At 35.5% G+C, this 27329-nt stretch overlaps 1 protein-coding gene across 3 annotated transcripts in view; it reads left to right on the top strand.

Moving 5' to 3' along the window:
• LOC128994371 (inhibitory POU protein) overlaps nt 1-25160 on the top strand; it is an 83075-nt gene extending 57915 nt beyond the window's left edge. The window contains exons 3-8 of one of the 3 annotated variants that reach the window (XM_054418902.1): nt 69-125; nt 574-630; nt 17983-18156; nt 22756-23066; nt 23642-23932; nt 24790-25160. In XM_054418902.1, coding sequence (XP_054274877.1) covers nt 69-125; nt 574-630; nt 17983-18156; nt 22756-23066; nt 23642-23932; nt 24790-24946 — 1047 coding nt within the window. In that variant the 3' untranslated portion in view covers nt 24947-25160. The remainder of the gene's footprint in view (nt 1-68; nt 126-573; nt 631-17982; nt 18157-22755; nt 23067-23641; nt 23933-24789) is intronic. The other 2 variants (XM_054418903.1, XM_054418904.1) reach the window with 2 other exon arrangements.
• Nucleotides 25161-27329: the final 2169 nt, after the last annotated feature.

Consider the following 27329-nt stretch of genomic DNA (forward strand, 5'->3'; position numbering starts at 1 on the left):
TCTTTACAACTATCAAACTCTTCTCCTTCCCCTACCGTACTAGAATTTGATATAATGTTTTGTTCCAGAGCCGGATATTGGAGGATGCCTCCATAATGTGCAATACATGGTCTCCCAGACATAATGTAGGTTAAACCATATTCTGAGGTGTCCACTAAGGTTCTATAAGTCCCCTTTATTAACAGAGATTCCTTTTCATGACACTCGTTTGCAATGCCTCAATAGATAAACTAATATCTTATATAAAAATTGTAATGAACCCTCTGTAAATATTCGAGCCCGACAATAAAGCCTTAGTGGACTCCTGGACACCTTTTTTCTAACTAATCTTAAGGCTCACATACATGTGTGCACATCGCGGCAAAATAAATGTTTGAGATTCAATCAATTCTTGACACCTCTGTTGGTCCCTTTCCCCAAGATCTTCTTTCTGTACAAACCCAAACTCTCCGTTTCGAGCTGGACTCGCGTAACTTCATCCTCAACTTTACTACTTCATCAGATTGTAATTGCATTTTCACAGTTTTGTCCACACAAGTAGACATCCTAAGTTGATGGAATCTTTTGTTCCAGACAAGGATACTGGAAGATGCCTCTATAATGTGCAATTCTTGGTCACCCAGACACAACGTATGTTTCTATATTTAATAACAACCCCAACCCATCCCCTTACGTTACAGCCAGCATGGTGCAAGCGACAGCATTGTGATGACGCATGAAATTATTGTTACGAACCGCATGACTCTTCGTTACGCATGATTATTCGATTTTTTACTTACATTTAATATGTCCAACCTATTTTTATTTACTTCATTAGTTTAAGTTGGATATTAGCGTTGAGGCAACAAGGGTTGATTATTGCATGTTTCATATTACTCATATTTTTAGGAAGCAAACAAAACAATATTTTCATGTAAATCATTAATTTACATTCATAAGCACTTGATGGACGAAGTGTACCTTTTACCAATTTTATATCAAAGTGTTTGGTTTCTAAAACTCATCATTACAAAGGAAATGATTTTAATGTTAATAGTTTTTGTATTGCTATTTACTTTTGAATTTTGCCATAGTATTTAGCACTTATTCAAAATTTCGAACTATTTTACGCTATATCTAAATATTTTATATGAGCTATAGGGAAGATTATCCCTATCGTATGGACGTGCTCAATTTAAATTCTTAAATCACAATACTATAAAATTTCATGGAGCTATAAATCTTACCTAATAATTTAATAATTATCTTATCAGATGAAAATTTCATATCGTAGATTTTGGATTTAGTTTCTGCGACTTTAAAACTTAAGCATCTTACAGACAACCCTAAAGTAACTTTTATATCATCCAGTAACTATTAAGTACATATTTCCCACTAATGTATAAATAAATTATGCTATTCCTAATAATAAAATTCTACTCACATCCGTGAATCAAAATAACTATAGGGTATCTTAGCTTAGCTATTTTAAGAAATAAATACATCACCTACAAATGATCTTAATACTATGGTGTTTGGCCTCATCGTGGTACAAATTTTAATAACATTTTTTGTATTTAGGAATAGTTTTGGGAAACGTGTTCTGTAACTCAAATCAATCTGGAAACTTAAATTTTTACCACGTTATCAATCAGATATGTACGCAATAACTTGAATGTTAACATCTAAGTAATTTAACGGATGTGTTTTATTGGTGTGGAAAAGTTATTTTAAATGTACATGAAGCAAATGATCAATAGACGTGATTTATACAACCGTGAATTATTAGTTCGTAGAAGGTTTACAAATCACTGAAGCAATACATTTATTATGAACCGTGCTATATGTCATGTTGCCCTAATCTTTCTGAAACTCATAGTCTTTAACCGTTCTTACCATGTCAAGGCCATTCAACCACAGCTGTCATGGATGTTACAATGAAATAAAGTTTTAATCCATTTATAGGCTAATCATCCATTCATCAGCTGAAACCTGGTACAAAATCGCACATATAAAAAACTCTCTTATAAATTTGTTAACATCAGTACAACTACATACACCATAGTTTTTCCTCCTGTTCGCCACCCCTCTGTAAAAACCAATCGATTTCCGATATTACAGTACAATAATAATTTAAAACCACCACAGTCGGGCGTCCCATTTTTGGGTCGCTGACACCGTCAATGCAATTGTGATCGGTCTCTTCCGCTAGTTTGTTTTTCAATATTTTTTGCCTTTCATAATTTGACACGGCACGGTGGGGAATTCACTGATTAATTGAATAAAATATAGTGTGATGCCCTTTCCCCCTCGCCCCCCTCACCGTGCCACTAGCCGCAGCTTTAGCCCCCCGTGGGGACCGGGTTGCAATCTATCTATCGTTGTTCATTTGAATTAATTGCAACTTATAACCTATTCCATTCGCTTATTCCATAGATTTACCGTTTGAAACTGTTTGCTAATTTTATTATACTGTATGACTATTTAAAAAATGACAATCACTGCTTAATATACTAGATTAAAAATATGTTTACTAAAAAGTTTCAAGATTTATCTATTGCATTTTGGCTGAGTGCCCTTTTGTTGAAAACTCTGGAATTAATCTGTCAAGCAAATATATTAAAACATAAGTTGTTTTTTTTTTGTCAACACGCCTCAATTTTGTATTAGCGTTTGTATTTTGTAATTTTTAAAGAATCCGTAATTGTATTTGCTCCAGTGCAGTTGCGTTGGTGTGGTTGCAAAAACACAGTGAAATATCATATGAAAGCAGGGACTACTTTTTATCTTATCAATTAATTATGTCAGATGTCTCGTGCATTTAATTAATCACAAGAAACTAAGAGTCAGCCATTTAAAAGCCATAATAGTGGAATATGATTCATCTGTGACTATGTGATTTAAACTGTTCCAAGTTATGAAAGTAAATTTTCTTAGAAGTCTTTTATATTAACTAAGTCAGTTTTGTGGATGAAAGTCTTGGGCAAGCCTTATAACGTACTGCAGTATTTAAATAATTCTAAAATGTAGGGTATGTTTGATAAACTGGTAGGGCGATGGACTGTACGTTCGTAGGTTTGGGTCTCGGTGGTGTCATTTAAAATTATTTTATTCTTGTACTGAACCAGCCAACTCCTCCCTAGCTTTGCTTGATAAGTTCTCGAGGTCCACTAGATCAAATTCAAATTTAAAAGAGTCACCAACCTGTAAAATGGAAAATTACTGTTTGGTATCTCAATACAAATATTGTTTGCTTGGACGTTGGTGGTGACCAAATTATTTGTATTGTGTAGACTGAATCATCAGTTAATTTTATAAAGACCAGCCGACCCCTGTCATACCACGTAAAGGTGTTATGACAATATCCCCACAAGGGGTAAACCCTATAACCATCACAATAACCATACCCATCACAGCCACACCTAAGTATCCACAGTTACGTCCCCCATAACCCTTATGGTGTAAAAGGGATGTGAAAGACCGTCTCACTCCCCAAGATATTCCCGGGTTTATAATGATCCCCGAAAGAAAATGATTGTGCGCTACAAAGCCCTTCGTACTTAGGCCAAAGTGGGATCGAAATTCGAATTAAAAGCCTGGGAGGAGGTGGGGGCTTTAAAACCACCCAGGCTTGATGCATAATAGATGGACCTAAGCAGGAGCGCTACCGTCTAAACTGTAAGTAGCTGCCTCCCCTCTTCCACCCCTACCGACACTCGGGGTTGCTCACTGACTCACTAATTATTTCTTTTATTCAGAAAACAGCTGTTCTCGACCTATAGTGACCTGAATCACCTGTAGAACGTTTGTTTATGTGAGAGATCGTCTTGTATAGTGAGGGGGGACTTTGCAGAGAGTCTGTGTTCTCTTTAGAATAGTACAACAGTTCACAGTGAGTGATTTCATCCTGTACTAGAAGGGGTCAAATATTGTGAAGTGGGAGTGTTTTGCAATGTTGTGTGAGTAGGCTGGGAAAGTTGTTAAACATATTGTTGCGCTGACCAGCAGAAGGCTGTGGCTTTAAGTAGGTCGGTAAACTTGATCAGAGGGTCAGTTTTGTGGGTAGTTGTGTGGTGATTTGGATGACAGGGACCTGCTGTGGGAGCTGGAGCCCAAAGACTTTGGCCTTGGGTGCAGTAAGGATAATCAATGGGTTTCAAAATTTTTTATTCGAGTTTCTATTTCATACAACAATTGTTGACACAATTAAAGACTAATCTTTGCCTAACAATTTTTGTATGCGAGTGCTTGGTTAAATTTCCTGAACTACGTCACCCTAAGTAAAAATGTTGTTAGGGCCTCAAAGGAGCCATGAGGATTACCCACCATTACAACCCATTTTCATTCATACGCTGGAAAATAGTTACAGACGAATGTTTAAACATTTACTCACCTCAAACCAGGAGGTACCGAACCAATCCCAAAAAGTCATTGGCTTTTTATTGTTTGAAACTGAACCTAGATGTCATCATTGGGTTTGAATAAATTGTATAAGGAACCAGCTGACCTTACTCAGTATAACAGCTCCTAGGCAACGCTAATATTCCCCACGTGTTTAGGTTAAATGCTCCTTAGTAGTTTCCCTATCTCATAAAAGTGATCTCGAAATAGTAGGAAAGTCGGATGGCTGAAGAATGTTACAAGCGTGCATAAGCTTTTTTCACATTTTTATTGGTTGTGCTATTTTTAAATACGTTAATAATGAGATGATAAATTAAAATATTGATTGATATCTTATTTGCAGCCCTATTATGTTATCTAATTCACTATCCAAAAATCAAGGTTACAGTAATAGTCACAAATAAATTTATTGATATTTGAGATTAAAATATACAATAGTATTGCGAAGAAATGCAGTGCTATTCCGGGACAATTTGGGTACGGTACCTCATGCACAAATACCCACTTGCCTACCAAGAGGCTAGTTGACCTACTTATTAACCAAGAGACTGGTAGAAAAAGCCTACCGTACTAGTATTAATAACACTTGCATACCAAGGAACTCGTTTGTCTACATTACGAGAAAATTACTATAAACCTAATTACCGACCAATACTTGTAACCTACTTACTATAAAAAATAATTTAAATCTACTTACAAACCAAGAGACTTATTAACCTACTTACCAACCCAGAGACTTGTAGACCCCTCTTACAAACTAAGGCATGTATTTTATATATACATACACTACTAAAAGACAACCTTTTAAATGTGCATCTCAATAAAAAAGACTTTCCCTTCATAAACAAAGTCAAAGTACTTTATTTGAACAGTTTTAAACATTGTAAATATCCTCCGTAAAATTACATTCTATAAGAGTACTATTCGTTATAAAAAAGATCGAAAATCCCTTAAACAAATCCGTGATACCTTCGGTTACTAAAATAAGCACACTTCTTATTAACTTTAGTAAATGGAACCCAATGGATTCTGAAACGTACAAAACAAACTGCTGAGGGTAAATAAACGCAGTAATAAGGAAAATGTCGAGAATGAATAAGATGAGAGTGTATTCATTATTAACCCTGCAGCCGTGGTATAGCGGTATCTGTCCGTGGGGACCAGCCTTACTGTACAGTCGGGATATGTGCTGCGCTCACGGAATATCAATTAACTTACTGAATATTTTTATCGAACAAATCTGTTAACATTGTGTAATGAATAATAGTATTCATATTATGTGTCTACCCACTCTTAAGGTTTTCTTAATACACGTTTTCAAAGCTTTACTTAATGAGGTGACAATATGAATTTGTGAACACAGGTCCGTTTAAGTTATAAGATCCTAGTTTAAAATATGAATCACAAAATGATTGACCAATAAATTTACCCAAGTTTTGTTTTCTATTACCCAAATTCGGGAATAATTGTGTAAATGCTTTTTGGTGGCCGTATTTTTTCTGTAATTTACGCCATTGGAATTTTAAAGTTATTTATGGGCCAAATACTTATCTTATTGCTATTAATAACATTATTATATGTTAAAAAGTCGATTAATATTGTAGCTTTAAAGAATGTCTCGTAACCCTTACTGTCGGAAGTCACACATAGCTTGAAGTTATAATTTTTATTTATTAAAGAGATATATTTTTTAACAAACACGTTGTGAAAATAGTCTGTAGTGTCCCCTAGAACATTAAAATACCCCAGCCGAAGCAAACCTACAGACTAAGCAAATTTCCATCTACACGGCTGGATTTCTACTAAAACATTCCCTAAAAATTTTCATATTTATTTCCTATTTAAATATCATTTATTTTAGTGAGCACTTAGGTTTGCAGCTACGGGGAAGATAATGAGGTTCGTTTTTTTATTCAAATGTTGAGAGCTTAGTATGAAATAAACAAAATTGCCAAATTTTATTAAATATTTCCATAAACAAGCAAACTACAACAATTTATTTATTCTCCATAAGAATAACATGGGAATTTTAAATTAAATTTTTTTTATCTTCTTAACCGTTGGGCATACAACAACGCTTCAATATACAAAATTATTTCTTTTTTAAGCTCTACAAAATGGTTTGGAGAGAAATTGTGTAATTTTGTATTTTTAGGGTCAAAATTGGGAAAAATCTATTTTTACCCAATGAAACCCCCATTAACCCCCGTTCCCATAGTTCGGTTATGCTGTTTCGCAATTTCGTTCGAATAAACGTAGGTTAAAAAATAAATCGGTCCCGGGTCTAGGTCTTACCATGAGACCTACGGTAATAGCTTATTCCCTATATGGGAAATTCTCTAAACACACATTTAATAATGTCCATAAATCACTCATATAGAATCAATTTACTTAAGTACGATTATTTTTATGCTGACTATGGTGACAAAACGGCTGATTAGTCCTGTAGTGGTCAAGGATTTATTTTCAAACAAAGTCTGTAAATGGTGATTTAAGGTCACAGTTTTCTTTTCTAATTGATTTCTCCAGATTGTAATTACAGGATTGCTAATCATCCCTATAGTAATTTACCTAATTAATTAGATCACAGCTTTAATATAAATTGAATGGGTACCGTAGCCGACTTACTTTGTCTGCACTGTCCGCATCGTATTTCTAAAGCAATAGTTGTATTAATTTAATTACTAGTCCAAATAAAACAATGTTTATCTAAGACATACACCACACCCTCTCTATAAACAATCGTTGCTCAAGCCTTTTATAATAACAATACAAATTTTGGTTTTAATCTATTGAGATTTCAATAAAATATACAGTTCCTACAAACACAAATTTTCTGAAAATATATGTAAACCCCTTGCATTTGTCTCTGAAATAAAACTGCATGCACACATTCTTTACTAGCAACCCCCGACTGAATACAAAACATATTCCAGAGACAAAAATATATTTATGCAGAAGAAGTCCCGGAGATATACAAAATGCAGTGGGGTTGTACGCCATATTTTTGCACGTGGGAGTCGAGACGCTAGAGTAGTGAGAGGGGGGCAGAGCTTTTTCACGGGGCTGGAACACCTCATAAATATTTCATCGGTCCAGCCACGTCTCGACCGATACACTTATAATTACAATTTTTCCATCCTAAAGTCGAGTCGCCACAAAATAATTGTTTTGCTTCGACGTTTTCACCGTCATTCCATATTCATGAAAAGTCAATTCCGCCTTACACTTAAACTTGGCCATTGAGTGGTTCCCCCCACCCCAGTAATCATCCCCCCCTCGATGCGGGGTCTGCAAACAGTCTGGAGAGCTTTATTGAAAACAGCCATAAAGGATGCAGAGTAGAAAGATGTATTTAGTACTTTTTGAAAACTGGGATTAAACAAACAAGGGTTAATTATTCTCATAATACGCCGCATTAATATATACGCTCAACATTAATTAAACATGGTGTAGTACTTCTTTTACACTAAATACGCTTAAGTATAGCAATATCATGAAAAAACAAAATGTTTTAGGGTTTCCATATTTTAGCCACTAACCGAACGCACAATGAACACATTGAACATTAAATGAAAAATAGTTTTTGGAAAATGAAAAAACGTTTCTGTGACCAAACTGTTTCAAGAATTAATTGTTAACTGAAACTACCAGCGCAAGGTAACTAAAAGTAAAACATCGTTGTAATAAAAATTGTTTGTCATTTCGTTCTGTTTCTAATTACAATGTCTTTCCATACGTCATTCATGCACGCTCACTTCGAAGAAGGAATATTCTACTGGCCCAAAAGACAAATTTAAAAATTGGGCTAACACTTAACTCAGAAGACTTTTGACAAGGTAAAATGCAAACATTGCTTCTCCCCTTGCTGAATCGGCCCCGCGCAACCAACCATCCTCTGTGCGTTTTTGTAATGCATTCTGCAAACAGGTTTGCGTGGCCTATTTACATAATTGGAATAATTAATGCCCTTTTATTCTACTCTGAGTAATTAAATAATTATCAAGATAGATAACAAAACACGACCCTCTTTGCAAAATGACCTACATATACATTAATTTCTTTATGGGCAATTTCATCTGAAAGCATGGCGTGTTTTCCTTGTCCATTTCGAATTAGGAAAAAGGTGTAATTTATGTGTTACTATATTTTATTCTGTGAAACTGAAATTTAACTCTCCTTGGCTCACAATTTCAGTACTAGCTAGCTTTCATGGAACTCAATCAGCAGAAAGAAATTTTGAAACGAGATTATGACATATTGCCTTTGTAGCTATTCTTGCACTTTATATATCTGTATCAATAAATAGTATGCGTTATATCATGGGCATATATAGCATATTAAGTTTCTATTGGCCTCTAAAATGTTTCTCTATCTGGGGAGTTTGCCCAAAAAGAATTCTCGATTGCATAAAGTATATTATCGGAATTTATTAAAATAATTCTACAGCACACACAGTTATCTTCGCCTCAGCGATTCATTTTCTTTCGCTCATTAAATGAGTGACCTGCGGCTTAAGGTCGGGTCCGAACGGCCCGAATCATAGTATGACGTCATAACCTCAAGTTAGATGTTATGGGTTGGAGAAAATCTCAGTGTATTCTTTAAAGACACTCATTAAGGCTTATTTAATAAAGACCTATACTTCACAGAATACAATGTTTCATTTGTGATTGGCAGATTTCCAACCCAGGTACAAAACCAAAAGGCTAGCATACTAACCAGCATCAGCTGTCCACGTTTGTTATCCGTTAGATTAATTTGAACATTTTTTTCTTTTATTTTTCTTTTTTAATTGGAATCATTGCATAGTGTCCAATAAAATGTCCAAAGTAAGCTATTGCTCGAATCTCCAGAAGTAAATTTTGAACTATTTCTTAAATAAAATAATTAGATCATCAACTGATACACAGTACCCGATTATCAATTTTCAATATCCCATTGTTTAAAATAACCAAACACTTCATATTTTAAAATTTTTCAACGTACTTCCCTAAAACATATGAAGCCAAAATCTACTAAAACCAAATTAAGAGCAGCATAAACATTATTTGATACATTATTTGATTTGTTCAACATTATAATGTATACACATTATTTTTGAACCAAACAATCCACACGAAAACTAGAGACTTGGTATAAAATAGTTTAATCTTGGAAGAAAGTATGTTGGCCGGTCAGAAGAGAAACAAGTCCGTCCATAAAGTGGAAACTGCCCTCCTGAGGAACCCTTATCGAATTCGCTTGCTGGCAAGTAAGCAATAGAAAAGATATATTGGTTTGAAAACCCCGCGTAGTTAACCCACCCCCCCACGTGCTTCTGGTTCAACTTCATGCTTTACTCTTTTGTAAGATATGATTTAGGGAAAGTGAAACTGGGCAGTATTGATAAGTGTTAATATTTTCTAATGAAATTCTATGTAGTTGTGAAAAGGGAGCGGGCTGATTAAGTAGTTTCGCGATTTACCAATAACTTGTACGTATGTTCCTTGGAGATTCGGTGCTCCGGAGGACGTCTTAAACTGTAAATATGCCTATTTGGATAAAAGAAAAGTGTATATGATGAGAAGAACCTTATTCATTGTTAATAGAAATACCTTCATTAACAGTCATACGAAATATATTACAGTTATACAAACAATAATAATTTATATGCAATCCATTAATAGGTATACTAGACTCAAGATAATAATAGACTTAAGGCAATGGTTATCTTCGTGTGAAATTGTAACCATACGTCAATTAAATCAACTGACTAAATATTAATCAACTGACTAAATATTCCACCATCCCATTTTATTTAGATATTTTTTTAAACCCATGTTAAACTAGGTTAGTATGATGATCGTTATACGAGTACCGAATACAAATGGACCTTAAAACCCAAATTTACTGGGTAGCCAAGTGGTTATAGTATTCTCCTTTAAATCTGGCCATTTCTGGTTATATTGCAAAGAGGGTCGATTCTAGACTCACATTCTACTTATCATTGAACTATCAATGAGTTCAATTTTGACGTTGAACATTCGTTTGTGTACAAAACTCCCTTACAAATATCTTTAGTAAACTGAAATGACATCCAAAATACAAAACTCGTAATAAGGTACTGACACACAGTTAGATAAATACATAGTGTCTCTAGATAGTCGTCCTAACTGCATATTATTCCGTAGAACGTAATCGAATAAACATATGTTCAACCTATAATCTATATAAATAAAATTAGAGTTTTGTCTGTACATTGCTCAGAATTATATACTTTTAGGTTATTTTTACGTTTTATACATTAAAGAAGCAGAAACGAGTCTTATCTCAATTTCTGTCCGTCTGTCTGTCCCTTTGTCTGTAACACTCAAGATGGCATTTTACGCAATCTTCTCCGTGAAAACCAGAGTACATATCAAGATCCAAGTCATTTTAATGTATTCACTGGATTGGCGAGAGTGTCTTTAGTGATTTAAATATAGCCTCACTACTTTGTAAATAAAATTACGGACGTTCAAAAATGCAGTTTTGTGCGATTTTTGTCAAATTTTCGTTCAATTTTTATCACATAATCGTCTATGAAATAACGAACAGCTGTTCGGATCAAGATTTTTTTTTCTAGCTGTCAATGACATGTTTACAAATGTTGTTTACAAATACCGCAACTATTTCGAATCACGTTTTGAAAGCAAATCCCAACCAAGTGAGATTAAAAACGTTTTTCTTACATAACGGATTTAATTAATCGCAAGTGCAATAATATAGTCTAATAGTGTAACCGTAAATGAAATTAAATAACTAGACATCGTCCAAATCGGAACCAGAAATTCTTTGAGTATAAAATGTTTCTTGAGTTTTGAAAACCAGAAAGAAGAAGACCTTGAATCAGTGTTGTATAGGGCTGTGACACTGAAATGATCGTCGCCAATAGCTTACAAAAAAGGTTTCCACTCATTGACGGCGCTTCAATGGCGGTTGTGTAAAGTGTAAAGTAAAAAATCACAACTGCTTTATAATACAACTTTATAATATAACTAGCTGTGTGCCCGTTCTACGCACGGGGATCTTATAGTAGTCAGTTGAAACCTTCTTATATTAAGATTAAGAACAGCAATTAGTTTGCATATTTGCAGATATGCTGGCAAAACTATTATATTATAAACCTTCGCAAATACAGTATCTGACAGTTCAAGCCAAAATAAATGCTTCGCAATTAAATGTCACCCGGATCGTGTTGGTCCATATGTCCAATGATTAAACTAAAAAATCTTTTATAGATCCATGAAGCGTAGCCCTAAAGTAGGCCTATAATTGAAAGTTACTTTCCACATCGGTTAACTTAAACACATTTAAAGTACTACCTCAACCTCACCATTTAACACTTTATTCCGGTTGACATTTTCAGTATCAAAGGTGCTCTTGTCCATTCCGTGAAACACTGAGAAATAAGGACATTAATGCGTTACCAACATACAACAAAACAACACAATACAACAATCCAACAAAGGCCACGAACTATTGATATATAAACAATATAAAGGCGTAAACAATTCATGATGGTTTGCCCAACAAATGTTTTACTCAAATAGGTTATCATTTTCTTAGCATACCGGGTAAGCTAAGATTTGGAATCCAGACAGAAAAAGCAAAACTTATACAGAGTTAAGACATAACTTAAATTGAATACGGATGGCTCTAATAAATAAGGTGCAACACCAACGATATCAAATTTGTAAACTACCGGTTCTAAGGAAAAGAACCAGTACCTACGTAAGAACCTACCTAAGAACTATAGTAAATCGGACCAATTAAATACATTAATATCTAATCCCGAGGTTATTGATCTCTTGCTTTTGGATTTTCTCGTAAAAAGTTATAGCGTAAACTTATCGGTGTCAGTTTGAAAAAAAAAAGCAACCTTACCCAAACAACTTTTTGTTATTTAATAGATTACGCATTCTCTAAACAATGATTAGTATATCTATTAACATTAGAAGGAAATGTGACGAAAATCACACAATGTTGGGGTTTTGGTCATTTGTAATTTTATTTTTTAAGTAGGTAGGCCATGTATTCTATGGAAAAGTACCGGTATCAAGGATCGTCGTCAAAAAGGTTGTTATGAATAAATATGCAGGCTTACGTACCCAAGATATGAGCTATGGGCCTATTGGCTGTATGGTCCAACGATTGCATCACACGGTGAGTAGAAACAGAAAGTGACACATTGGAAAAGCGAGTTTAGCACTTCCTCTGTTAAACCTCTGTTACAATCACCCACTGCAGTTGTGATTTTTTACTTTACACTTTACACAACCGCCATTGAAGCGCCGTCAATGAGTGGAAACCTTTTTTGTAAGCTATTGGCGACGATCATTTCAGTGTCACAGCCCTATACAACACTGATTCAAGGTCTTCTTCTTTCTGGTTGTCAAAACTCAAGAAACATTTTATACTCAAAGAATTTCTGGTTCCGATTTGGACGATGTCTAGTTATTTAATTTCATTTACGGTTACACTATTAGACTATATTATTGCACTTGCGATTAATTAAATCCGTTATGTAAGAAAAACGTTTTTAATCTCACTTGGTTGGGATTTGCTTTCAAAACGTGATTCGAAATAGTTGCGGTAATTGTAAACAACATTTGTTAACATGTCATTGACAGCTAGAAAAAATAATCTTGATCCGAACAGCTGTTCGTTATTTCATAGACGATTATGTGATAAAAATTGAACGAAAATTTGACAAAAATCGCACAAAACTGCATTTTTGAACGTCCGTAATTTTATTTACAAAGTAGTGAGGCTATATTTAAATCACTAAAGACACTCTCGCCAATTCAGTGAATACATTAAAATGACTTGGATCTTGATATGTACTCTGGTTTTCACGTAGAAGATTGCGTAAAATGCCATCTTGAGTGTTACAGACAAAGGGACAGACAGACAGACAGAAATTGAGATAAGACTCGTTTCTGCTTCTTTAATGTATAAAACGTAAAAATAACCTAAAAGTATATAATTCTGAGCAATGTACAGACAAAACTCTAATTTTATTTATATAGATAGTTTTGCCAGCATATCTGCAAATATGCAAACTAATTTCTGTTCTTAATCTTAATATAAGAAGGTTTCAACTGACTACTATAAGATCCCCGTGCGTAGAACGGGCACACAGCTAGTTTACGTATAAAACAATACAATAATTCACACCACCAGACGGGCCAGGCAGTATGGCGGCTGTCACGTGACCCAGTCCGCCTCGTAATTGGTGCAGCCTCTGTTATTTGCGCCGACTTTAAGACTCCGGTTGCATTATTGAACAGGTTCGACCCCGTTGTTGCTCGCGTGATGTACAACTCGACATTAACTCTCGCACGTTCCTTCACTCGATGGCCGCCACTTTTTCTCCCCAGCACCCTGTAGGGAGTCGATATCGGTCGACTGTTCATTCCTTACCTACGAGTTTTACAGCCCTCCTCTTTTTAGTCTCTGTCTGACTGAAAGGGAAGGTAGCATCCTAGAGAAAAATCAATTGCTGCTAAAACTACGGTTTTTAATACAAGACTTACAAAAAAATATACTGTCGATACAGGTTTGTGATTGTTTATTTCTTACTAGTTTTACAGCTGTCCTCTTAGTTTCTATCCGACTAAAAACATAAGGTCGCCAGTCTAATGGTTTGATGGATTCATCTTCAGAAATTCTTGATCGTGTTATGAATATCCTGGCTAAAGAAATGTCTGATCTTATGCAGTAAAGCTACACCGGCCATCTTACACCATTCTACACACCTCTTACGTTTATATTTGGGTTAATATCACTCTCAGTCTTGTCTCTATCTCATTTAGTAAATAATAATAATAACACACAGTTTATTGGTTATGTATGGTTTCAAATTGAAATATTTTCTATATTCTACATCCCAATCTCTCTCTACTAGGAAATATTTAGTACACATTAGGGAAGGTTTTTCAAGTTTTTCTTAGCGTTATTAACTAACAGGCCGTTGATTATGTTAGGCTACAAATTTAAATATTTCTCTAATTCTAAGCCCCAAACTATAGCTTCTTAATATAATTGGTGGACATTATAGTTGTTTCCCATCAGCGTTGATAGTCAACTCTATAATAAATCGTTCAGTGATTATGATTTATTTCATATATAGGATTTCTTTTATAAGTTCTACACGTTAAATATCAGAATTTAAACACCTACGTTTTTGTACACGTTCAGGAAACAGACACTGATTATCAACCGCTATACAGCACCATGGAAAAATTGTGATATTAGCATGAGGATGTTTTACTTGAGTAGGCTATTCTTCTGCTTCTTTCATATAGAACACTTTTCATTAATTTTAAATATACAATTTATCTGCATATATATATTTCGAATAAATAGATAATTTTTGTCTATTTTTTAAACACCTTCCTCAATAAATATCAAATATGTAAGCTTCTTATGGTGCAATTAAATTTTTTACTAAAATTCAATATCATCTCCAACTATTGTGTATTAACACAATAACACAGAATGATCACGATTGCGCGGCTGGAAGCCTGGGGCGGTGGAGGCAACGTTAATGGTAATGAAGTACAAGTTAGTTGCCAACTTGGGTAATGTCTGATATTAATTTGTGGCCGTAATTGGATGGGGGTAATCCAAACAGGGTATTGGACAAGTGAGACAATCGGGCACCAAGATGGCGGCTACGTTCATTATAACTTGGCGAGTTCATCTTCCCTCACCTCAGCCGTGGAAATTAGCTAGATTGGAGCTACAGAGGGTGCAACGGGGACTTGTTAAGGGTTTGTGTTGCCATAATAGGGGAAATTAGTAGAGTTTGGATTCGCTTGGACTTAAGACTAACTTTGAATTGTATCAATGAGGTTTGTAGTCTAGGGATGTTTAACAGTTGAACTTCATAGAAATGATTGGAATTGTATTCATGAATTCAAACCTCCATTGTGGGGTACTCCGAATTCAAACCCTCTACATTAGAAACTATTATCGGTAGGTATATATACAATGTCGGTCTACTTTTAACTGTAAATTTACACTGTGTGGCGCAGTTTAGGTTTATAAGTATGACGGTTGAAATGGTTTTACAGCTTCTTAAAAGTCGTGGACCTCCTAAAACAAACATTTAATATTCACATTTAAAAGCTAGAATGCATCTATTGTCTTGAATTTTATTTGTCCACTAGTTCTCTACGTGTAGTAGTTGATGATAGTGGCTGGGATGAATTAATCAGCGTGAAAACTTTACAGTAAAAGAATTAACTTGACAGATATATTGTAAGGAGGTGACAAAGGGCCACGAGCGCGAGACGTAACTACCTCTAACCCACGTCAGCTTGACAATCCGTCTCAATACCACCTCACCTCACTTATTATGTTGAACATGAACCAAAGTTTAGGAATTATCTCTCTATGAGCCATCTTTATTATCCGCACTAGTGAGTACTACGACTATCCGCAATGCTATCCTTATAATATGCCAATTTGTAAGTTACAACGCAAACATGTGGTTCGGATTTAATTATAAACTGTAGGTCTCTAGTTGCCATTAGCTGTATGAGTATGGGCTCTTAGTCACTTACAAGACTACAAGATCGCGCCACTCATCCTACAATCATCTCCATTCATAATTTGCTTCAAATACCTACATTCGTACAGTCGCCGTTTCAGAATAAAGGATTGAAGTATTTATCCTTAGTGATCCATTTCACAGAGTCATGTTTCACTGTAAAAACTAACAATTAATCTAGTTGGTATGAAACAAAACGTTTGTTTATTAAGTATTCTCAACTTTTTAAAATTACATTTAATGGAATATGATTGTTCACCTATGCTGGTATATATGTATTTTTACGAGTTTGAGTTTTACCATTGACTTTATACAGAAAAAAAAATTTTCTGTGTATTAAGTCAATGGTTTTACTCGTTTGCCGTTCACCAAAACAAAAAAAACCTTTTTTGCCAAGCCCATTGCGCTACATATTTCTGCTACGTAGTAGGTCTAAGCTAAAATATTTACTTCATTCAGAGACGTTTCTGACCAAATAATCGTGTTCATGACTATTGGTCACATATACAGTAAATGTCGTTACTTTTTAATTGTTCACAAACTCATTCTTGCTTTAGTATAACCTTAAGAAAACCCCTACACATATTGAGTGTAAACCCTGCCTCAATCACTTACAAAACATCTCCCCCCCTTAAAACTCTTTTTCATCATCGCCGCGCGCTCAAGGATCTCAAAACTGTTTGTCTCAAGATGAGTTCACTCCCACGAGTGTCAACACAAGGGGTTTGGACCGTTCCTTAAACTTAGCATCAATGGCTTTCATAATCATGATAACCGCTTTTCACCCCGAGACACGTGATGACTCCTTATAACCACCGCGGAGGTTAGGGTTTCTTATCATCCGATCATCCGAATTAAACACCTCGGCCTCCCCCGTGCTTCTCGGTCGCTTTAATATTTTAAAACTTTCCCTGATAGTTTGGCTCGGAGTTTTAAAGTGTCCCGCACCAAATTCGTCTGCCATTTCGCTGTCCACTTAAAGAGCACCAACTTCGGCCAACTCTGTAAACTTTTCACTTTGTTATGTTTAGTGAAATTGTTTTATATCTTGTCTTGTGACGAGCCGGTCCCGCATTATTTATGTGGAAATACTTCGCCTTCCGGTTCAGAGCTTGTTAATCTTGCTGGAAACGTCTTTTTTATGAATAATTTAATTGGGCGGATGAGTTAGTTTGTAAAGGTTGAAAACTAAGATGGTTACATTTCTTAGTTGATTTCTTGGTATTTGTAGCTTTTAACTGTTTTGAATATTGATTGGGAGAATAACTAATTAAGCGTAGTCAGGAATGCTTTTAAAACGCATGTTTTATAAAAAAAAAAAAATGGGTTAATTTATGCTAAAACTTTTACAACGAAAATTTCAAAGACATTTAATGTGTACGAGGCCTTTATTAAAAATAACGTGCTACCCTGAAAATATTCATCTTCTACATTGTTTGTACTCCGATTTAGTTGCTAATGAGTGCAGATTTTGTTTCAAATCACAGCATTCCGATTTTAATTTTGTTGATACAAGTCTTACGTGACAGAAATTTTGCCAAAAATAATAAAAAATACACACTTTTGTTAGCAACACAAACCGTAAATCCCAATATAAAACCTTAAAACAATAAAGTATGTTTGTTTATTTTTATTTAATGAGAATATTATCGTAAGTGTGCAAACATTAGATAGCCTACATGAATTAAATAGTTAATCATTTCGTGGTCAATTTCAAAATGGATTTTGCCCGTCTCCATGCGTTTCACAGGCCTGTGTAGAACGTATCGAGTAAAGCAAGGGATGATCCAGTTCAGTACAAGCATGGATTAAAGGAGTAGACACTTTAACCTAGTGGTAGTTTTAAATCTATATAATCTATCGCTTGTCTACTCCTTTAACCAATAGTACAAGCATGAAGTGAACTGATAAGTGGCAGCGCTGAGACGCCATCGGAGCAAAATATACCTTCTAAGCCAATGTTGATGCATGTATGTATTAAGGTATATTTGAAACTCGTTGATCATAAACATACGTTGCAGGGAGACCTATTCAGTGGACTGAACGATGGATTGCTGAGTCGAGCTGAGGCGTTAGCAGCGGTAGACATCGGCAAACACCAGCCCAACCCTGGCCCTGGCCTGCCACAGCTCAAACATGACATGATGTACCACCACGGCATGGCTCCGGGGCCTCCGAACACCAGGCCGCACCAGGTAATATTACCATGGTTACTATATATTATATACGAGCTCCTATACATATACATATAGTTACTATATGTATACGAGCTGCTAAAACCAAGACTCGCAACGGAAAGGGAACGCGAAAGAGAGCAATGTTTTCCCTTAGGTCTGCAGTATGAAATAGTTACACATCAGTTATTCATTTTAGAAACTACACTTAATTTTTAACTTAGTGTATTGTAACTCTCTCTAAATTTAGATGACGGGTTTAAATTCTCTGGTCAACCAATAATGTATACAAGTCACCGATGTGTTTATAAAAATCCTGTATTTTCTTTATGAATTAATATGAAAAGATAAACTTACTTACTGTCTAACCCCTACACATATTTAAAGTAAATCGGTCCATAATAATTTTAGACCTATTTCATTATTCAGATCAATTTATTATAAGCCCCAAAACAGTAGGTGGGTCCAGTTTTGAGCCATCAAAAAGCTAATTTAGATTTCTCGAGACTGATCTCATGTGCATTGATCTAAGATGTCAAATGAGACTAAGGTTGTTTTGTAAGAGAAGAGCATAGATGTGGGTAAATTTTAAAAACAAAATCAATTGTCTCACCAGCTGACCTAAGGGTTTAGATACATTTTAAAAAGTCCTACTAGATTCCCTAAAAAGCATGCAATGCATATTGTTTATCTCAATTACTCTTGTTCTCAACTACTCATAATATAAATAACTTTTAAATTCTAATATGTGTATTGTATTTTACTGGGCCACGTAGATTATTTAAGAAAAAAACGTTTCAACCCCTTATCTTGTTACTTACTAACGTAGATATTTAGATAGATATTGTAAATACTTGTATTGTGCTATCTAAACCAGTAACATATAGTTCTCCGTAATGTTTACCTTTGGACCTACGCAAACCGGGACTCCTAAAACGCGGGAAACTCCTTAAACGCGGGAAATTAAGACACATGGCCGAGGAGTTGAGAGGTAATGTGTCCAGCGGAGTTGATCACAAGTTGGCCAGTATATCACCACCAGGGGTAGGCGATCTGGTGAGGGGTTGCGGAATTATACGGCTTTTTAAACTCCTATAAATCTCCATTCCATTACTCTTCCTCCCTCCCCACCAATCATCTGCTGGTTATCGTATTCAAATGAGCCTCATAATGGATCTTTTCAGTTGTAATGCGGCTTTGCCTAAGTGAGGGGAAAGTTGAGATGTGGTTTTAAAAAGTTTGGTTTACACTGTTTAATATTTGTCTGTAGTTCTGTATTGCAATTAGATTTTGACGTGATATAGGTTTGAGAGAGTGTTTTGTAATGGTTTTAGTTTAATATACAACTATCGTGTAACGCAGTAAGCGATTTTATTTTATGAATATGTTTTAAAGTTGAATTATTTCCCAGAACAGAAGTGGTGGGTTATATCGTATTTAAAATAAATAAATACAAATATAAATCAGCAAAGTAGGTTTCACATTATTATGAATAAACGTTTTATCTATACAGCAGGTGTGTGAGAACAATTACTGTAATTGGCTCGTTGCAATGAATTTTTCGTGACATTTTTGTTTTTTATCAATTCTGTGGCAGTTTTAGGTTCCATTTACAATAGTAAAAGTAACACAATTCTGTGACATACTTTAAACTCATAATATAATTTTATTTCCCTTTAATTGCGATAAATATCACCAAACGATCGTTTATAGTTGTACAGTGCCGTAATATCGTAACACTAATCAGATAGTAATTCCAATTATGTAAAGCAAAACATTAAATAAGATTAATGTACTATGAACTACATTCTCTTCTAAACTGGCCATAACGGGTGCATCGTGTAAAAAAAAAGGTTGAGAAAAACTCATAAATAATTCATGATGAAAAAACTATCGAAAGTAAGGGTCATGTAATGGTATTAAAAATTGATCAGTGGTCACATTACTTATGCACCGGCTTGCGAGCTCGGAGGAGACCTCCACTTCTTGTACAGTATCCTACTCGGTGACTTGGCCGTCTTGGCACACATTTACTCTCCTTGTCAATCACTAACTTGAATGCGATTAAGCCGCTTAATTGCTTTGCATTAAAGTGTGAATAATCCTGATAAGATGGCATTTTACACTTCTAGGAATGTTGGTTGTATGGTAAGTTTATCTCGTAGTTTGTTGATATCAATGAAGATCAAGTTAAAAATTATCAGAGTATATTTTCCCTATCTTTAACTTTATGACAAATACTGTAACAAGGTTTGCAATCGTTCCTTTTAGGGAGTAGTTGTTGCCGTAGCCATAGAAATATTGAGGTACATGACCACTCAGTTTCTTCGTCTTATATTTCCCTAAAGAAAAAAAATGCTGTTTTTATTTATACCTGTATACATCTGCGTATGTATACAAAAAAATTATGGAACCAACCACGAATAAGACTTCAAAACAATCGAGTTCGAAAACGGGAGAGGAAATTAGGTTTATTTAAACACTTTAGTAATACAAAACTAAATACTAAGCTAACCTGAAATTGATAAATAATGTTTACAATAAAGATCAGATTAAAAAAAAAATTTAGTTTTACAATTTTAATACAATTAGCATGTACATTTTTCATATCTAGGCCTACTGTTTGTGGAGTTATAACAATTACAAAACTCTGTACGTTATCTAGCTCGAGATTTTTTCACATTAAAAATCAGGCTAGGCCTGGAGGCTGCAGCATTATTACTTATACTCCATTGGTAATTTGGCAGGATTTGAACCTGGGAACTCGCTCTGAAGGTTTATTGGGCCGAATTTATGCATTACTAATTTACTGCATTGTTTGTGGTTCACATTGTTCTTCCTTTATCTCTTTTGTCTCTAGGAGTGTTAGGATATCTCTCCCTTACACACCCAGTACAAACGGAATGAAAGAAGCGACTGCATCTTGAACACTGACGATATTCATGAACTCCTATTTCTCCGTCTCTCTCATGGGCTCACTTGCGGCGCATTAAATCCAACAAGGAGCGAGGCACGATGTTTTGCCATGAATATTGAATGTGATCGTCATTCTATGATGTTATTAGAGCGGAGCGACTGACGGCGACTCCCGGGGGGGTCGTGTCGCGGAGGGGGGGGGGGGTGCAACCCTTGTAACTGGTAATCGACAGCCCTGCTCTCTGCTCACACATGATTCACCCCTGGGGTCCCCCACGGGCGAATATTTCATCGTTACCGACGGCATACCGACAGTCACCCTTCAATTAGTCACTTGGCCTGAGGCGTGTACATTGTACATGTACGACGCATGTTTGTGCTCGTGATTGTCAGTGTTTGCAAATCAAGGCGTGCCACTTTGTTCAAGTATATTGGTTCAAGAACTAATAGAATAGTGGTATGGGTTTTTTTTTTGTTAGGGATGACGATTCTAAATTAAATTATCATGATATGTTTAGGTACACTTATGATTCTTAGCTTGTTTGCCAATCAATGAAGGTTTGCCACATTTGTGTATAATATTAGTTCAAGATCTAATGGATGACGTATCATCGATGCGGACTACGTTAGATGTTCTTGTTGATGAAAGCGTGCATCCATAGGTGATTTTAAAATGAAATTAATGTATTATTTCGTACAGTTACCTGACAAACCCCCAGAAAAAATACAAACCGTCTACTTTTCAATTGCAATTAGTGTATTATATAAGAAGCTATATTTTAGCTATGGTACATATGCCTAATATCGTTCTTATAATCTACTACATTGTAATTATCATGTATTAAGATTCCCCACCTCAATCGAAAGGTTCGATATAATTTTCTTTCTTCTTTGGGGGCAAAAAATGTGTAAACATTCTTGCAACATATTTGATATGTTATATCGCAAATAGTCCTAAGTAACATAAAAGCAAACATTAGGTATATAAAATGCTTCTATTACATTAAAATTTATACAGGTTAACAAATTGTCTGGACACATTTTGTGGACTTGCAACTTAGACTAAGACAAACATAAAGTACCATATAAGTACGGGTCTAAAATACCTAGATTTGTGTGGGGTTTCTCTGTTTGTGGTTTTTTAGGATTATTTTATATCTTGGGCGTTTTTCAAAATAGAAATTGGTATAAATGTGTAGTTTAGAAGGTACAAAAAGCATAACAAATTCCATTCCAAAATTTCCAGCCATTTCAATATGACGGCCATTTAAAATCTGTAATACCAAAAATTGTGAAGACCGTAAATATTAAGAAAACAGTTTTCACAATGAAACAAAAATTAAATCCTTATCAAATGAGACCTTGTTTGTTAAAATCAGATGACAAACAACCGAGTTATCAGTTGTTTCTACACTCGGTTACGCAATTTAATAGGACTACCATTATACTGCTCTTAAGTTTGGTTTATTATTTGCTATTTTACAGATCGACAATATTTATATTTAAATAACATGCTACCTTGATACGTAGTGCCATTCGTATCTTCTTTCGATAAATATTAGTAATTAAACTACATCTACGAAACACATATCATTTTTACTGGCCATTTGACCCCTTCTCCTCAATAAGAGTGAGCAATCCTATACTCTATGACATACATTAATCTTCAAGGATATTTTTGTCTAAAAAAACTTTCTATTTCAGATGAGCCACCACCACGGCATGGAAGGCCTGGAGATGCTCGATCCCATCTCCTCCTCCGCCATGACCACCCTCACACCCATGTCCGAGGGAGGGGTCGGGGCAGGAGGCCATCCTCAGCTGCACCCTCCCTCCGTATACCCCACCATGAACAGTATGATGGGAGGCCACCACCACCACCATCACCACCACCATGGGAGCCCCCTAGGAGCCCATGGACCTCCCGGACACCACCACCATGGTCATCATCCGGGCATGGTCCAACACCCCGACGCCGACACCGACCCGAGAGAACTGGAGGCGTTCGCTGAAAGGTCCGTTTATTTCTATGAGTACAGGACTTTCTGATTTTCTTGTACCCATGCTTTGTTCAATAACCTTGGTTTCTTTAAGTGTTTAGGGTTGGATTTATAAACGATCCTCTGGTCATTCAAAGAATCGTTTGGTTTGAAACACCATGGAGCTATAATGATTAATGATTATTGGACTTGATCTGGAAAAAATAACTCATGTCCGAGTAACCAGTGTTTTGAAATTTTAAATCAACTTTGTCAACAATATGAGATAGCTTGGGTCAATATGACTTTACAAATAACCAAATTTACACTAAAAATAGGGTTGAAAAATTAAACTATTGAACTATACAATTCATGAACCTATTTATATTCTATATATTCTTATTAATACAACTACTGCCTTTAAAAAAATTAAGTACTCTTTTGTCCAATTTTCACCCATCGGTGAGGTTCAAACTAATCCCAATAACCAAAAAATTAGAAATTATATTACAAGAAATATTAACATTTTGCTTTCGAATTAGGATGAATCAAATAAATGTTGAAGTCACAACTACTCTTGACTACTCTTGACGTTATTTATTTGAACACAGATTCAAACAGAGAAGAATCAAGCTCGGGGTGACACAAGCAGACGTAGGCAAAGCTCTCGCCAACCTCAAGCTGCCAGGAGTAGGGGCGCTCTCACAATCTACCATCTGCCGCTTCGAGTCTCTCACCCTCTCACACAATAACATGATCGCCCTTAAGCCCATACTGCAGGCGTGGCTAGAGGAGGCAGAGGCACAGGCGAAGAACAAGAGAAGAGATCCGGACGCTCCCAGTGTGCTGCCAGCGGGAGAGAAGAAGAGAAAGAGGACGTCGATAGCAGCGCCGGAAAAAAGGTGGGTACTTAGGAAGGGACTAGGTTCTGAAACGACAGGATTTATATCTAGGAGCTTACTTTGCCTAGTCTTCACAGAAAGTGTGCTGCCACAAATCGATAATTTGAAAGATATTCTAACTGTTTATAATATAAAACAGATTGGCTTGCTGATAGATTTTGCTGGATTTGTTGGGTCGTGGTAAGGAAATTTTTGTTGAAATTAATGAAGGTTCAGTAGCTCATATCTCTGTTGGTCTAACCAAGTCAAAAATACTAAACCTGTTGAAGAGCCTAAAACTTTGTCCTCATTCATGTTTATCACTTGCTTCACATACAAACACAACTACCTAGCTTAGATTCCCTTATCACTTCATTAACTGTTAGAGCTGTTTAATTAATAGTAGTTAATGATATTGAATGTCAATTTGAAAAATTCAATCATCAATAGTTTTGGTCCACGTAGGCCGATACTTATTTCGGCTTTTATAGATACGAATTTGTTTTAGTTTGGAAATAAAACACACATACTATATTGATAAAAATAAAAATCCTTTTTGACATTGTATTTTTATTAAACATAGTCTCTAGATATCTCACTCAATAGCTAGTATCGCTAAAATAGTTATTAGGTTCTCCTGACTCTATGCTAATGGGGTTTCAAACTCATTATTAAAGGCTATTGCTTATTGATAGAATAGTCAAACTGAGATATTGAAACTCGTACAATATAATGAAGGTTGACACGCTCGAATTCATCATTATACGTTAAACGCAGGAATGTATTCATTCCGTAATAAACAAGCTGAATATAAAAGTGCTGCATATTTCTAGCATATTTTATTTGGAAACCTATTTAAACATATTTCTCCCTTTTAGATCGCTGGAAGCCTACTTCGCCGTACAGCCAAGACCTTCGGGAGAGAAGATTGCGGCGATAGCAGAGAAGCTGGACCTGAAGAAAAATGTCGTGAGAGTTTGGTTCTGCAACCAGAGGCAAAAACAGAAGCGTATGAAGTTCGCTGCTCAGCACTGACAGCTGGGGTACTCGGGGTGACCCTCTCGCAACGACACGGACACTTCCACAAGTGACGAGAAAAACTTTACATATCAGCCAGTGCACGGCTACCCTGTGCCGTTCATATAGACTAGAGACCCCAGCGATCTCGGCCGGTGGTGTTTTTGATTTGTTTGTATGTCATATAACGCGGAAAACTGCTAATTTGAATTTCACGAAAATTTTCTCAAGTATAGAGTATTTATAAAATGTTACTAAGCCTACTTATTCAACTCATTACTAGCATACCTATGGCGTAGCGTTTAACCAACCTCATTGAAGGTCCTTTGGTTTCTTTCATTCACCCCCAATAATATCAACTCAATAGTTACTTATGTATGAAAACTGTCCTAACGTAATTCCAAACTAAATCTCTTACCACACTTTTTTATTAAGTTCTGTAAGTTTAACTTCAGTTAAAATGTTCCACTTATGTATACAATGTATAACTAAGGTTTAAGTATTACCTGAATAGTCAAACTTTTAAAGGAAATTTTCAATTATTCTATTAGTGTACAGTATTAATGTGATATATTTCCTATGGTTTTTCATTCAGAGTATCCTTATCTTAAAAATGTACTGCAACACACATGTTTACTACTGTTTAAGATAATTTTAAGCTTAATATTTTGAAAAACTCTAATTGGCAAGCAAACAATCACTTTTACTCCATAAATTCAATATGATTGCCAACAAATCCCGTAAATAGCATAAACAGCTGATCAAAAACATCACCAATCGAGATGAAAGTTGACCGCGGTTGTAAATAGACGTGACGTTTTGTAACCTATGACGCTGTACATCCAGCTAATCTAGTCAATAATATCATAGCAATCTTGGTGTCCCCAACTTATGTTACCTTTGGTTCCTTAGCTCTAGTCAGTTGTATGTACAAACGTTTGTATCTATAGTTTTGTAAATACGTCATCCATGTATTAATTGGCATTAAACCAAAGATTTTAAATATCACAACTGTTGGCTTTTGAGTTACCCAATCTATTTTATGTTATAAAGGTTCGTAGTTTAAGCAAATAAAATTATAAAAAATATAATTTGAATGGCAATTTATGTTGCATTTATAGCAACAATAAATTAATAAATAAATATATTTAAAACCCCTAAACATCCAGCACTAATTAAAGAATACTTTTTGTATAGTTCAAGGCTGTTGAAAAAATATTTTTTTTGTATTCTTGGTAATGGTTGCTACTATCAAATACAAATAATAACTACACTATTTCGATTGTCTGATATACATGAATTCAAAATAGGAAATTAACAAAATAACACAAGATAGTGAACATAAAAATAGTCATGAGGGACCTAAAGTCAGACTGATTAATAGTAAAGGGGTTAAGTAATAAATATTTTTATTTTTTACCACTATCTATAAATGTGATAACCACTATCTATAAATGTGATAAATCCATCCATTTTTTTTTTCTTAGGGCCCTTTCACACGAGGCCACTGGTGGCGGACACCGGTGTCCGCCACCAGTTACCGGCCGGGAAACTGCAGTGGATGGTACAGGCAACTTACAAGCCACTCTACTACAGCCACTGTACTGGTAGAAATGCTGTACATGCTGTCGAACAATGAACATCTCCTTCTTCTCGCGTTGATAATAAAGAAAATAAGGCAAAGACACAGGCGTACTATACCGAATAGCCGGTTACTTTTCAATTTCGCAAATTAGATCATCAGTATCCACTTTGTTTTCTATTATTTTGTTTATTCTCTTCTTCTGTTGTTTTCCTTTGTCTTTTTCTTTTTCAGCAACGTCCTCTTTATTTTTCTTCTGATCACTCATTTTCAGAAACAAACAATTCAACACGAAAACACTCAACAACTACAACCATAGTGCGTTTGTCTTTGCAGTCTGCACGTGAACTGATTCAAAATAGCTGCGTGCTCATCCACTGGTGGCGGCCACTGGTTGCTACGTGTGAAAGCTCCCATATAATTCAATGCCCCGCGACGAGTTGCCGCCACTGCAGTTGCCGGCGGTGGCCGACTAGCAGTTGCGCGAGAAGACACTGCTCGGCCACTGTGTAGTGGCGGGCAACTACAGTGGCTGTGTGTGAAAGGTCCCATTTAAAATAATGTTAAAGCTGTGGCGGGCAACCAGTGGCGGCCACCGGTGGCCTCGTGTGAAAGGGCCCTTAGTTTCTAAAGTTGACCAGATTATATTCACTAACAAAACCACTAGATAGTTCAGAATAAATTTTTAATCTTCACACAAGCATGGGTTTAGTCTAAAACAATACATCAGTAAATGAGATAAATGGTATCTATTTATGAATTCAATGAAATTTTTTAGTTTATAAAATGTAGTATGGTTTGAACATGGTTATGAGCATG

This window comes from Macrosteles quadrilineatus, unplaced genomic scaffold (genome assembly GCF_028750875.1).
Source record: "Macrosteles quadrilineatus isolate MER2022 unplaced genomic scaffold, UCM_ALF_1.0 Scaffold_5__1_contigs__length_97177068, whole genome shotgun sequence".
In the NCBI taxonomy this organism is placed as follows: Eukaryota; Metazoa; Arthropoda; class Insecta; order Hemiptera; family Cicadellidae; genus Macrosteles; species Macrosteles quadrilineatus.